Genomic DNA, 15,461 nt, shown 5'->3' with positions numbered 1-15,461 from the left:
ATATATCAGGTGTTGGATACACACGGTACTTGTTAGTAAGATTAATTAACGGCTGTTTTTTAAGGGATTTGTTGACAATAAGAAAAAGACAGAATATCATCAATCTTATCCTATAACTTGTATTGTCTGTAGCTCTCTTAACATCCCATGGAGGGTCGATAACACACCTGTAATTTGGTAGCTCAGACCCTTGTATGCACCAAGACTCCAGCTTGATTATACAACAAGGCAACCTCACAGCTGAACTGGTATAAGTACCTTTCTCTGAATTGTTGGCATAAAGAGGAGTTAAAGGTGGAAAATTCACGATGTTAGCAATTCAACAAAACACACTCATGCTGCTCAGCTTCTGCGCTGCATGGGTAATTTGTCTGACATTTCCTTTCGTTCTCATGTATGTTAAAAGCCCTGTGGTACACTTATGCAAATGTGTTGAGATAGTTTCAGTACAGTACCCCTGACACCCTTACCTACACGTGCATACGCTCTAAATTTGGTTTCCACCGCAGTGACTGACCACTTACAGCTAACCTTTTCCTCTTTTCCTCTATTAACAGGCACTTTCATTCTCTCTCTCTATCTCACTTCCACATGCACACACGGTATGCAGTTGTTTATTAGCCCACAACAACATAATGAGCTTTGTTTGACAAAAAACTACTGAAAAACAGTGTGGGAAATCCTACATCAGAGCGCAGATGAATGTTTCTAGCTCCACCTCACCGTCCTGGTTCAGTGTGCTAGCTCCCTCGACAGCACTTGACTTGACTTTTATTGGTACCATCCACAACTTTTGACAATGGAAACCCAAAACATGTGTAGCAAACTGAACTGCTTGGTGGAAACAGGGCTTAATTCTGTTGTTGCACCTGTTAGGGCATCGTTCGCTGTGCTTCATTTGGTCGTTCTGGTGTGTCGCTAGTTGCACCAAGGTAGGTGGTTGAGACTAAGTGCGGATTGCCTATGGGGCAACAGCTCTGCCATTAAATCTCTATCAGCTAATGATCAAACAGTAGCAGGTGGTATTGATGCTTTGGTACATTTAATCTTTTCAGTGCTGGAAGTGTCACTGTGACTTATTTAAGTCAATGTGTGCTGGTTTGTGCCAGTTTCGGCTTGGTTTGAAGAGCACCCATTATCACAGATACATGAGGTGTACAGGGCCTTTAAAGTACTGACCAAATAGTGGAGATGCTAATATTAGCGCTTACATTAAAGGGTACATTGGGTGGGATGTCTGAGCTCCTCCAGGATGTACCAGTTTGAAATGTTCCTCAGTGGTCTTCTAGTGTCTAGCGGTCTTTAACACGGATCGCCGCGTACTCTGAACACTCCTCCATCGGCCTCCGGGGTCGAGCAGCGGCCCCAGGAGGAAGCTGATGGTTGAGGGCAGCGTACACTATAGAGCCCTCTTCCTCTGCCGTATTCCTCTGTCTCTCTCTGTTCTCTGGTATCCTGCCGTAAAGGTGCTCATTGTCCCTTGGTAATGGCAGCTCATTGGGTTGCGAGGGTGGTGTCTTTCTACGGGTAGATCTCCGAGATGGTGGCGGAGCGGGACTTCCTCTTGGCGAACCCTGGAGGCCGGCTCGCGGGAAGGGTTGCTCGACCATGGGGATTGCCATGTACTGCAAACATCCAGAAAAGGTGTTTAAATGTTTGAATAAATGAAAACATGAAGAGGGATGAAGTGAAATATATCTTTGTCCTACCTGATTATCGGTTTGCGTCTCTTTCTTTGATTTCCCTGCATGATGACATTGTGGTGAAATGAGTTACAGTTTACAGAACCAAGATCATGTCCTGTATGGCATATTTACTAAAATATGTGGTGGCATTTTACCTTTAATAAATAAAACATCTCACCTTTACAGCCTTGCATTGATGCCACAGATATAATTATCACCATGATGACGAAGGCCATAATCCCAGCAGCAGTGTACACGTACATCCAAATGTCATTTTTTAAGGGATCAGAATTCCCAGTTGTGCTGCCTGTAAGAAAAAGAAGAAGTCTGATTCAACATGAGTGTGTTTAATGCATTTAAAGCTACGGTGTTTGAAAGAACAAAACAAATGCTTTAGAATTCAGATTAAAATCTTTATATATCTATATATGAAGCTATCTTACTTGTTTCTGGCTTTTGTGTAACATTGGTGAGATCAACATCTATAAAACAATACAGTCGTCTTAGAACGGTTGAAAATAAAGAGCATTTAGTGCCAGAATGTAGCAATGCATTTGTTCATTCAGTACAGTATGAAATCACTGAAAGAAGACCCACTCACCATTGACAGATATGTTGATGGTGTGTCCCATAATGAGACCACTTCTGACACGATAAACACCTGAGTCGCTCCATGATGAATGTTTTTGGAAGCTTCAAATACGATATTCCTCTAAATGTTTTACATGTTACCACTCTGTTTTAATTGACGTCACTGCTCACATTGATAGGAACATCACTTTCTCAAATTATGCCAGGAGACTGTGTAGCTTGCAGAAATGAACGCGTGTATATGCTTTAAGTCTTGCCCAAGGAAAACTTCAAAAAGTGTTCGTCGTACTCTCAGTTCAGTTCACAGACTAAATTACCTGCCAAAAAGGAAATGACAGAATAGTTAATTTGGGGCCACGATAGCTCATCTGGTGAGCGGCACCCATGTACCAAGGTGACCGCTCCTGCAGGCACCCAGGTCAATCAACCTGTGGCCCTTTGCTGCATGTCCTCCCTCAACCCCCCTTCAGCTGTCCTATCCAATAAAGGAAAAAAGCCCCAAAAACAATAGGTTAATTCACCTTTTCTTGATAGTTATGCAATGCTGTAACGTAGCAATTTAAACTGATACCAGCTAATAATAAAACACTAATTATACGATAAAACAAACATTCTGCAATAAAAACAAATCCAAAGAGCTTTACTTAACACCTAATACAGTAAAAATTAAAACATAAAACTCATATGACATTTCATATTGTGATGTGTGGAAACACAGTTTGCATGAGAAGGAACTGAGAGTGAACACCACCCAACATGCAACATCTCAAAGGGGAACTTCAGACCCACATATCACCTGTTACAGACCCTCATTCATTGATTACTTTGCATAAATCACTGAAATCTGCAGCATTTGTGTCAATTTAACAGTCAGTAAGTGTTCCACAGTTCATGAATGTGGAGTTTCAGAGTTCATTCTCAAACTTTAAAACAGCTGCTGACAAAACGGTCTCACCACGAGGTCCATTTAGTGGTTGTTCTGGAGCTTTCAGACACCTTAAAACGGAAATTCAAACATCTATACATTCACGGTCCGTCGCTCTTCTGCATCTGCAAAATGTCGACTTTTCATGAGCGAAACCAAAAACATCTCTCAGCTTTGTGGTGCTGCACATTTCATAGAAGTACAGGAAGACTTCAACTAGTCAATTTATCTGAACAATTACAAATCATCAGATTCTGGAGAGACATGGTTTTCAGGGCTAGTGACCAAAAAGCTCCAGAACAGCTACAAACTGGACCTAGAGAGGTTTTTCTCTCAAGTTATGAATACTTGAGTTATTTTGTGTTCAGACGCGTTAATTTAAATTTTTGTTCACTTTCATCCTGATGTTTTTTTAACTGTTTGCGGCTCATTGCCACCAATATGTATCATCATTAAATACCTGTGTTGCCCTCAGACCACAAAGAAATATTTATAACTCCAACCACCACTGATTGAGACTGCTTAACTCTGACCTGCGATGCACAAACTCTTTCCACTTTACCTTGCAATAATTGCACACGTACAGTCAGTTATACACTGTTTAAAATATTTTTGTGCACCATATTTCTTACTGCATACTCCATATAGTGTTTATATTTTCTATTATATCTTTATAATATTCTTATTTTATTATTCTTTATTGTATTTTTATACTTTGTGCACTACATTTCCCCTGTGCTGCTGTGTCAACTTGAATTTCCCTTGTGGGGGATCAGTAAAGGAACATCTGATCTTATCTTATAGCAGAAGAAAATCACAGAATGGACTTTATAGACAGATGAATGATACTGTGGAGAGTGAATAAAATCACTTATATGGCCGTTTTTAGATTTATTTTAATGAGGGACGACGTATTTCAGAAGGGAAATTATAGAAACTATTACCTTCCTTATCTAAATCAGCACTTCAAAAGCACAAGGAACATTGAGTGGGTTGACGATTGATAAAACTAATGAGTAAGTTTTTCTTTTTAACAATATTTCTGTCTCTTTTATGTTTGTATCAAATCTAATAATTTCCATCATACTCCCACACGAGTGAAAAACACCCTCCTGTTGAGGAAGAAAGTAAGTGAAAGTAGATTTTCAGTATCTGTAACAGACATTATGGCATTTTCATGGTAAAATTTACATATTTTCCAGACAAATTCACGAGGAATATAGATTTAAGGAGGATTATTAAGGAATAATCACATTCAGCGTACGATTATCGATATCGGCTACCACTTTTACACAAACTCACTGGGAGGTGACTGAACGCTGACTTGGTCTATTTAAGAACTGTATGAGCTTCCTGTATACTTCACATTTTAAATCTAAATCCTGTGTGGCCCCCTAAAAATTCATGACCTTCACAAACATCAGGCCTCCAGCCCTTACCAGAGAATTTAGATAGTGGTTACTCAGGAATCAAATAAGCTGACTTTCAGTGAAAAAGCCTGATTTAACACATCACAGACCTCCAGAGGAAGAACAAGTAACACTACACAAATACTGAGAAAGCACAATATGCACAAAAAAAACAAAAATAACTTACTGTCAGCGTTTAAGGTGAGAAGCAGCACTGCCAAGATGGACACATGCAGGATGGTCCAGCAGTGGTTAAGCCTCATGATGGGGACACTCAGAAAACCTCCCGTCATCTTCCGCTCACAGACAATCCAAGTGGGAAATGTTCCTCCGAGCACATCGTTATGTCATTTAAATAAAAATCAGAGAACTTCTGCAGTTTGAGGTCAGAGATATTTGTTACATGCTGCTTCCTCTTTCTGCTCTCTGTTCGCTCCCTTCCTACCTCTGCCTCTTTCTCCTTTAAAATAGGGGTGGTGAGAGCAGTGGAGGGTCGGTGGGTGGTCTCCCTTCTGCAAACGTTACAGGTCCAATGCAGTTAAACATCTCAGATTAGGGGGGTTCCCACTGTTTCAGGGGCTCGCCCTGCTTCTATACAGCTTCAGCAAAGACCTCATGTTTTACTACAGTCGCCCTCTGTCACCATCTGTAGAATTTACGACTTGTCTTCTCATTTCCGAGTCTTGTTTCAGTCTGAGCACCTTGACATCAGTTCATCACTTCTTGGCAGTGTCTGTGGTTCACCCTCCTCAGGCTGACTTCCTCTCCTCTCTCATGTCCTCTCATCTTCACCATCTGCGTCTCCTGCAAACGTGTGCGGCCTTGTGCAAAGCGATGTGGTTTCGAAGGAGGATATACAGTGCACTGAAGAGGAGCGGGGACTTCTTTAATGCCCACTCTGTTGATGTGTGCGGGCAACACCACTCGCCTCTGGACTTCTTAATCTGTCAATGAGTCAGCACCATTCAAGTTTAAAAGAACCGCTCCGCCAGTTGTGCTCACCTTGTTTGTTGCAGTATTTAGGCTGTGAAGACACACACACACACACACACATATATATATATATATAATGTGTTCTGTGGTTGTAGTGGGAGTTTTTGAATGTCTGAAAAAAATAACCCTGATGATGTCAGGAGTTGAAGAGATTCAACTGAGCTGTATTATGGGAAATCTTTTGTGGCTGTGACCTATACTTAAGACAAACAGTGAGAATATCTCAGGCTCTGCTTCTTCCATTTGAACTGTTTTTTAATTTATCTCTTGTCAGTCCCCCAACTTGTGTCCCTTTAAAACTCTGGAGAAATAAGCACAGTGAACAGAAACTGGAAAAAATACTCACATAAAAGTGCTGCATTCAAAATAACACCCAAATAAAAGTACATCACCGTTTAAACTCTGCACCATATTATGAGATTTCTGTATGTTTAAGTGTAAAATATTATTTTGCAATGTAGCTGTCAAATAATTATAGTAATATTTTTCTATTAAATTAGTTAAATGAAAAGTATATTACGTACAACTACGGGAAGACAACAAACAAGTAAAAACTGATTCATTGTGGCGACATCGTGTTGCCATTTTGAGCAAGGAAACAAGAAGGTTAATGTGCAATAAAAACTTAATTAATGGGTAATGTATCTAGTAAAACACACAGTTAAAGTCCTGCATTCAAAATGTTAAAAGTACATTAATATTTGTAAAATATAGGCCCCACTTTAATAACTTGTTGTCATATTATATGTGGTCTGACCGTAAGGATGCATTGTCTAAAGGTTTTTTTTATGTTTTTCGTGTTAAAACGTACCTATCGTATTACTATTATTATATCTTTTATATTCAGATACCTTACTGTAAAAATACTCCATTAGCCTAAAAGTAAATGTGCTGCAATTAACAATATCACTTAGGTACTAGTACAGAATTATATGTAGACCTCATAATACAACTCAGAATAGACTTTAAGAGCGATAGTATCATATTTAGCATTTAGTCTATATATTTACCTTTTGGATTATTATTAATAAGCACATTTTACACATGTTATATTATGTTATATAGAGTATTTTCATGTGTGCCACAGCATCATATCTTATAAGAGAGAGGAAGAACTGAGCTACTTGATGTATTTGGTACTTTCATCTCAGGTAAGAAGAATAAAACTGAATAATTGCAGCGATACACTGAGGAGTTATTTGACTCGGGAAGAAAATCAGTGTTACTGAGAAACAAATAAAACAACTGTGGAGGAACAGCGCGGAGATGTGGCGTTCAGCGTCACTACAAGCACTCCCTTTACGTCATGACGTACGACACTACGTCTCCGACGAGCCGAAAATGGCGGAGTACCTGGCATCCATTTTCGGCACAGAGAAAGACAAGTAAGTTTTATTCAATATATATTGTGTTCAGCGTCCCACGGGTTGGTTTCACACGGAGTATCCCTGCAGCGGGGCTCCCTGGTCGCCGGCGGGGCTCAGTTTGGAGCCGCAGCTCTTCACAACGTCCTCATCAAGTTCACATTAGCAACAGGAAGCTAACGCCGAGCTAACACATTGAATGAAACTCAGGAAGCCTCAGAGCAAAATGTGCCTCCTGCTGAAGGTCCACAGGGCTTCTGCTGCTCACGGTCACTTCTGTAGGCTGTTGAATATCCAGGTGAAGAGGAGCTGATCTGCTCAGGCGGGTTGTTTGGTTTCGTTTCACCGGTGGAGAGCAGCAGAAGGCATCTCTCATATATAACTAACTAACTAATAAAGAAGGAATAAAAACTGTAAAGCCAACTGTGCATTTATTGCACTGATGTGTCGTTTGTTTGAGGTAAGAGTATTGGTGCTGTTCGTACAAAGAGAGTCTCTGAAATAGCAAAACAAACCAGGAAAGTGGTTAAAAAAAAGCCTTTTACCTTCATTTCATTCATCCAGATAAGAGGAGATAAAACAAAATGTGCAATTTATCTCTTTAAATGTTTAGGAGAAATTATATTACGCAATATTGTGGTGACTTAACTCTCATACAATGTGTAGTTGTGGGTAATGATAATAAAATATGAAGAAGTTGCCCTGGTAACAGGTAGTTGAAGGATAAGTCTGCTGATATTCTTTTATTTTTATATTCTAAACAACGTAGAGCTCCATAATCATCACAAAAACAGCTATTAAAGACACATAATGTGGCCTCACTGTTGCTAAATACTCATTAAATCCGTTGCTGAAAAAGTTGCTGCTGCAGTGTGTTCATTAAAATATATATTTGTGACTTGTAAGCTTTTAGGACCAATGTTAATTTGTTTAAATATGATGGTATGCTGACAGTATTCCTCTTTTTTCCAGGGTCAATTGTTCCTTCTATTTTAAAATCGGAGCGTGCAGACATGGAGACCGCTGCTCGAGATTGCACAACAAACCAACCTTCAGCCAGGTGAAGTTTTTCCTCTTATAGCGACTTTAACGCGTGAGCTCATATAACTGTTGGACTGCACTTATAAGTCCTAATTTAATGCACACAACACTTTAGAGCTCCCATCCAAGTTGCTGCCCACAAGGACCCATCGACATGTGGACCGGCGCAAGGGGTTGAACCACCAACCCTGTGATGAATGGATGACCCACTGTGCCTTCTGAATACTTTATAACATTTGAAGCTTATATGTTTGTGAAAATCTGTCATTTTAGTCTAATAAGTTAAAAAAAACGTCCACCGTGAAATGTAATTTAGTGATTTGGCGCTGTAATCTCTCTGAGAATCGTGAGAGTCAAAATAGTTAATGTGCCCTGTGGATGAGATACTTCTTCTAATGTTTGTTTTAAAATATTGACTTACAACTTTGTACACAGTGTTAGCCTCAAATTATTCCAAACCCAAATCCAAATGTCATTATTCTGATCAGTAAGTACTTGTGGGGAAAAGAACATATGTTTTTTATTTCGTAATTTCCAGCAGTTGAATTTTAGAGATTATGTTTTGCAGTTATGAACTTCATTCACTTGTTTGTTCTTTTTCAATCAAAGTTATACTTCTTCGTTTGTTGTTAAGAAAATGATGTTACGAAGGTGTGATATTGTTGTATTGTCATAATCATCACTTTCTTTTCAGTTTCAAAGGATCTCGTGTGACTATCAAAAGGATGTGAACAAACTCAAATAGAAGTTGTCATCAGAAATGGTACAAAAATAGACATTAATCATAAGAATCCTGTCTGACCACATGTCTCTTTGTTCTTTCCCCTGCAGACCATCTTGATTCAAAACATCTACCGTAATCCCCAGAACAGTGCGCAGACGGCCGACGCTTCTCGCTGTAAGTTTAACATTTGTCAGCAACGTCTCCCTCTCTGTTTCCTAAAAGTGTTCACATATAACAACAGATGTGAGGTGCTGCTTCAGCCTTGCTATCTAGAGACCCAGTTGGCACCCCAGAATCTCCCAGGCGTCCCAAACCGAATATTCAGTCACTCCTCGGTTATCACCCAATACCAACAAAAACACCTGTTTCTGACGCTTCCACTATCTGTTTTTCAACCTTGTGTAGCTGAGCTGTCATGTGACTCCCTCTGCAGTTTGTAAGTATCTGAACTGCCAAAACACAAATAAAACACACCGTTCTTACAGACTGTGCTGACTGTGGTGGAATACTTAGAACTGTGTTGTTGGTGTGTGCAGTCGATATGTTGAAACGCAGTCTAGTAGAGCTGAAGCAGTACCTCTCGTACAGGTAAGTGTGTTGATGGGCATGTTTTGTTTCACATTTGAATCATGCATCTAGTGAATTTGAAAGCATCGCATTCACAAATTATTATGAAAGTAGTGTTACTTCAGCATCACATACGGCTTTTGATCTGGTCAGAAGTCCTTTATCAGCACCCTTACTTGGACGAGGGGCTTGATCTATAATGACCTCTTTGAGATATAACCGGCTCCTCCTATTTAAAAGACAGTTCAAGTTGTGTTTTGGTTATTTTTTGCAATCAATCTTAAATGTTTTATACAAATGTGGTTGCGTGCATGTGCCAGAATTTTAAATCTTTAAAGTTTTGGGATACTGCTTGTGGTCAATTCGCTTCCAATTACGAAGAGAAACAACTCTTTCAGTGTGCGAGGTTCAGAGCAGTAAAGGCCGGGTGTAAAAATGTTGTTTTATATTATGCATGAATTCAAAAACACAGTAAGATACTAGACTACAGTCTGCTTGTATAAAAACATATGACCCTATGGGTAATTATTTGTTTGAATTTTGTTGTTTTTCACCTCAAAAGTTAAACTTTTAATGAATTATTTTGCCCTACATTCTTAACAAAACCCCTAAAATCAGGGGAAAGGTAGCAAATATCTCAAAATATAAAATCTCTTGAACGAGCTACAAAATCCAAAAAACGGCGAGGATGCAGGCAATGAGCAACCGAGTTACCGAGTGGCCATTTTTGCGATTAGTTGGAATAATAATAACTAAATATCGCAATTTACTGACAGAAAACTTTCTAATCACATTTTTTTCTTCCCCAGCTCTTTATTTTGGTTGATTTATGTCACAGAAGTTTACGTTTTGTATTTCAGACCATTTCCCTCTTGAACATTTACCTTCATAACCTTCAAAACTCTGCCCAGTCTGCTGATGGTTTACACTGTAAGTTCTCCCTTCATCTGCAGGACCCTCCAGCACTGACTGCACTGAATTTACTGCATCACACCTCCCCACATAAATTTGGCTTAGCGGGCTTAGTACAGGAACATGTCCTCTAGGGATGACTAATGCATCACATAATTTCCTGTGCACAGCTTTGGTATCAGATCCTCCATTTTGCTGACGTGATAGGCTTAAAAGCTATACTTAAATTACTGTTTCTGTGTTCTTTGCTTTACACTTACCAGTTTCACATTGAGTACACATTTCTTTTTTTTTTCTTTTTTTGGCTTCTGGTTCATTGAAGCAGGTTTCTACTAGTGCTGTCACCAACTTAGAGAATTCTCCTACATGTACTAGTTAGGGGTTGTCGTGGAGCAGTTGAAGGGTTAACCTAAAAATACGTTCTGTGGTGTTTTGTCATGGCGCCTCTGCACATCATGTACACTTAGTTACACAAACAGTTCAGGCAAAGAAGGTAAAACATTGGCAAACAATTGAGTAAAACCCCCCCGCTAGCCAGGAGAAGGCCAAGAGGGGTCAGCTCTAGTTTTCACCTGGCTTCTGTGAAGAGCCAGGTTAAGCTGAAAAGGCACGGGAGAGAAGACAACATACAGAATCTTTATCTTTTGATCCACGTTTGCAGGGTGTAACTATAGTAGCCAGAAGATTTGCCACAGTTAGATTTGTTTGTTAAAAGCTAAAGGTGTTACACAGTCCATTTAAAGACGGTCTTTTGCCACCAGTGTCCATCGAGCTTTGCCTTGACCGCCCCTTTGTTGGCATTTTGTAGGCGCTGTCAGCGATGTGGAAATGCAGGAGCACTATGACGAGTTCTTCGAGGTGAGTGACCTTCCGTGCCGATGTCTCGTCTTCATCCAACATATTGAACGACGTGATGTCACAACTTGGGTTATCTGCCGCTTTTTGACGTTGCCCAAATGTATCTAGTTTGTGCTGAGGCAAGAATCATTCATGTGTCAATATTTACACAGCGGGAATATGCAACATCTGTACTGTAACTGCTTTTACACCTGGAAAATGAGTGGTACAGTATATTGTGACCTTAATTATAGGTCCTAAATACGAGGCTAAGATCATTCTAGGTAATAATCTGGATAAAAATCAGAAACTACATATTTTATGGGATAAGATGAGAATGAGAAGATAATCTCAGCTGATTTTGTGCTCTTGACCAGAGGTTTAAACACTGGATTACAAGTGGAATAACAGCAATGTGTACACTAATTAAAAATGGGAATTTTATGAGTTTCCAGGAGATTAAACAGAAATATAAATTAAACAATCAGGACCATTTCAGATACCTGTAAATAAGGGACTTTTTTGACAAAGAAATAAAGCACAATGTAAATTTGGATTAAAATGGAATAATAAGAACTATAATTTAAACCTACAATTCAAAGAAATAAAGAATAATATCTACAATATATCGGCAACTAATGGAGAGAAGAGGGAATACAACTTTATATGTAAAACTGAAATGGGAAAGAGAGCTAGGTGTTCAGTCAACCACATCATCACGTGCTTGGAGATTATTTTGTTGGAAGAATTTAATTAGATTCTTTACCACAGAATTAGGAACAAATACTTGTGAAAATGTGGAGCTATAAATGTAGGTAATGCTCATATTTTTGGCTTTGCCCTAAAACTATAACATTTTGGGAAGATGTTCAGCTGGTTATCGTCAGAATTCTGGGTTATGATATATCTAAGTCGTGTGTTTTACTATATTTTGGCAATATGACCGGGAATGCTGTGTTAAAAGAGGACAGATATTTGTGGAAAGTTTTGTTAGCAGCTTGTAAACGAGCAATCACGAGAAAATGGTATAAGCCAGACCCACCAACACAAGAGGATTGGCTAAAATTGTGAATGAAGTACATGTTATGGAACATTTGACTCATAAGATAAGGACCCAAGAAGAACAATATCGAGAAAAGTGGGAGAAATGGACTGTCTACACGCCAACGATAGGATAAGGACTACCACACTGACAGTAGTATAAGAACAAACTGTAGAGGCATGGCAATCCAGTGTGTTCTTTTTCTGATTGTTTTATTTATTTATTTTAATATTGTTATTTTTCCTGGTGTTTGTATGTTGCAAATGAAAATCAATAAAAATAAAGTATCCAAAAAAAGAAAAAAGGAACCCGGTTCAACACCAAACTCATGTCTAAACATATCCATTAAGCAGCACATAATAAAACTCACTGCAATATAAAGGAATGTTTTAGCAAGGGGAGTTGGCTCAACTAAAATACACAACACAACAGTATCACATATGTGTTTGAGTAGTGTGAACTACTCATATATATGTAATTATACCATGTATCAACAAAACCACATGGTTTCACCACAGGAAGCTGGTTAGCTGAGGTGTCAATTCCTCGTGACCAGCTACTACTTTTAACCTAAAATAAAAGGTAAGAGAAGAACCTCTGGGACAGATTCATGGTTATTTCCCTCTCTTATTTCCAACACAGGAGGTGTTCACAGAGATGGAGGAGAAGTATGGGGAGGTGGAGGAGATGAATGTGTGCGATAACTTGGGCGACCACCTTGTCGGCAATGTCTACGTTAAGGTTGGTAATTTTAAGTGACCACTTTTCCTTTTGCGTGGATCATTTGAAAGTATATTCATTTTTATATGTTTATAAGATTTATTTTTATCACATTAGTTGCCACAAGTTATGAGTTATCCTTACAGCCTGGACACACTGCCCATGTCTGCAGCGAGTGTGCACAGAATATGTTGCTTTTTTATTAGGCGCTCGTGTGAACTGCACATCTGCTTTATTAAAGAGAACTGTGTGCAGTTCCTATCAAAAATAGACGAATAAACATAAATCACACCTTTAACTACAGTTTCAACTTCTGTATCTTTAGAATATGTCACTTTTTTTACTTAACATCTCCTGTATCTGTTTCAGATTGAAAGCTCTTTTGGTTTTTGTGAAGAGGAGCCATTCATGTGTTCACAATTCTTTTATTGTATAGTATGAACTCTGTAGACAGATAGGGCTGGCAGCAGCAGAATTGTGTTGGGTGTGAACATCACAGGCATGCAAACTGCAGCAGTTCAGCGAGGTTGCTGTCACACAGGCGGTCGGTGTGTCCAAGTTATGTGTCTGTAATGTATCCTCATACTTATATTTGTCCTGTGTTTGTAGTTTCGTCGTGAGGAGGACGCAGAGAAAGCAGTCATGGACCTGAACAACCGTTGGTTCAACGGCCAACCCATCCACGCAGAGCTCTCCCCCGTCACTGACTTCAGGGAAGCTTGCTGCCGCCAGTATGAAATGGGGTGAGTAACACATGCAGAACTGTAGGAGCACTGAACACTACCTATTAATGTAAAGCAATCAAATGCCTTCTTATTTAATTTCAAATGTAATAAATCCTCTCTAATACAGTGAATACTTTGAAAATCTGTAACCATATTGTGTTGCTCACTGATTATAACTCCATTAGGAACAAAGATCCAGAGCGAAAAGAAACCAACTTAAAGGTTTTCTATAAGTAATGTATAATGTATAAATTACAGAAAATGTTTGAATAAATATGAAGATTTGAGGTTAGTGCAGAACTGGGCACCCAAGCAGAAGGCTCCTGATTGTCTGATCAGCTGATAAAAATAAAGCAGAACATCTTTACTTCTTGTCTGTGTGACCAGCTGCAACATTGTCACACAGCTATGAATCATTCCTGCAGCCCAGGTTGTCTTAATTTAAGAGTTGCCTGCTAAAAAACCAAGTCTTGTCTTCAATGTATTGGAGGAACTATTGTACACACATAGTATGTGTGAGTAAGGGCATCAGGTAGAGGCAGAAAAAGGCATGTGATGTTGAGAAGAAAGTCCGTCCTGTAGACAGACCCTGCAGCTAAGGCTGGATTACTGGCTCACTCAAGGGGCCCCTCGAAAGAGCCAGGCTTACTGTGTGTAAGCTGGTTTGTGCAATTTTATTGGAAAGCTTGTTTGGGAATATGCAACGGACATGATAAGTGCCTTGAGGTTATTTAGGTGTTTGCTTTATTATATAATCTAAACTCTCTTCTCAAACTTTGTGTTCATTTGTTGCATATTGCTAAATTACTGCACAAAAACAGTTCTCATTATGCACTGCAGAGAGGAAGGAACATAGGCAAATCTTTCCTCTGAGGGCCAACAGCAGGCAAATCATGCCAGCTGCTAGATAAAGTTTCACTGTCCTCTGCGTTCAGCTTGTGCATGTGTCCTTCAGAAAGGCTCTGAAACCGTACCAGCTGCATGGACGATCACATTTTCTTTAAAACGCAAAGATAAACTTTGTACTTGCACGGTGGGAGGTAACATCTGATCCTCTCCTTTGAGCCGTTCAGTGTTTTTCCATTGGATCGGGGGTTGTTTACTCGGGCAGCGATAGGTCGAACTCGGTGCGAGGGGCGATAAAGATCAGATGTTCTGCTTGGTGGGCTGGCATGAACCTCAGCATGTGTTACTAAGAGCCAACTTCTCCTCGTGGCACTGCTCCACCAAACACAGACCAGTGTTAACCCTTTATGTGCCGTGTTCCCTACAGAGAGTGCACCAGAGGGGGCTTCTGCAACTTCATGCACCTGAAGCCCATATCGCGGGAACTTCGAAGGGAGTTGTACGGCCGCCGCAGGAAAAGGTAAAGAGATTGTTATAGTGAAACATTCATGTTTGAGGATTAGTTAGAATTGTTTTTTTTTTTAAATTAATCTTTTTCTTTTCTCCCATCAGGCACCGCTCTCGCTCGCGCTCCCGGGAACGACGCTCCCGCTCCAGGGACCGACGGCGGGACCGCGAGCGGCGAAGGTCGAGGGACCGAGAGCGCTCTGGGAGATTCTGAAAAGAAGCCAAGACTGACCCAATGTCCTATCACGTCCCCCCCCCCTTTACCCCAGCAGTGATGACAAAGTTATTTTCTTTTTTGGTGAATTGTTCAAAGTGTTTTTCTTTTATTCCCTTTTTTTAAGACGAGCTTGTGTCGCTTTCTCAATAAAACAGATTTGTAATTCTGCACCGGCACCATTTGCTTATATGAACATCAGCCTTTTATGCCTTTTTATGTGGTTAATTGGTTTAGATCTATCAGTATCCGGTTGTCTGAGGGAAAGGTTTTATCATTTTATTTATTTATTATCTTACAGATGGGCAGTCAGCCAACATGGATCCCTTTTTGGTCCCGCCAAACCTCTTTATTGCTCT

General features: G+C 39.7%; 1 protein-coding gene across 1 annotated transcript; it reads left to right on the top strand.

Moving 5' to 3' along the window:
* Nucleotides 1-6,905: 6,905 nt before the first annotated feature.
* Nucleotides 6,906-15,275, top strand: LOC118340056 (splicing factor U2AF 35 kDa subunit-like). The gene is made up of 8 exons (XM_035677908.1): nt 6,906-6,988; nt 7,940-8,027; nt 8,840-8,906; nt 11,020-11,069; nt 12,733-12,831; nt 13,420-13,553; nt 14,809-14,901; nt 14,994-15,275. Exons 1-8 carry the CDS (start codon nt 6,945-6,947, stop codon nt 15,100-15,102), a joined length of 684 nt encoding a protein of 227 aa, XP_035533801.1. The 5' UTR covers nt 6,906-6,944; the 3' UTR covers nt 15,103-15,275.
* The last annotated feature ends 186 nt before the right edge of the window (nt 15,276-15,461 follow it).

The sequence above is a fragment of the Morone saxatilis genome, unplaced genomic scaffold (assembly GCF_004916995.1).
Source record: "Morone saxatilis isolate NCDOM2014 unplaced genomic scaffold, NCSU_SB_2.0 Contig6, whole genome shotgun sequence".
NCBI lineage: Eukaryota > Metazoa > Chordata > Actinopteri > Moronidae > Morone > Morone saxatilis.
This window is presented reverse-complemented; position numbering and strand designations above follow the sequence as displayed.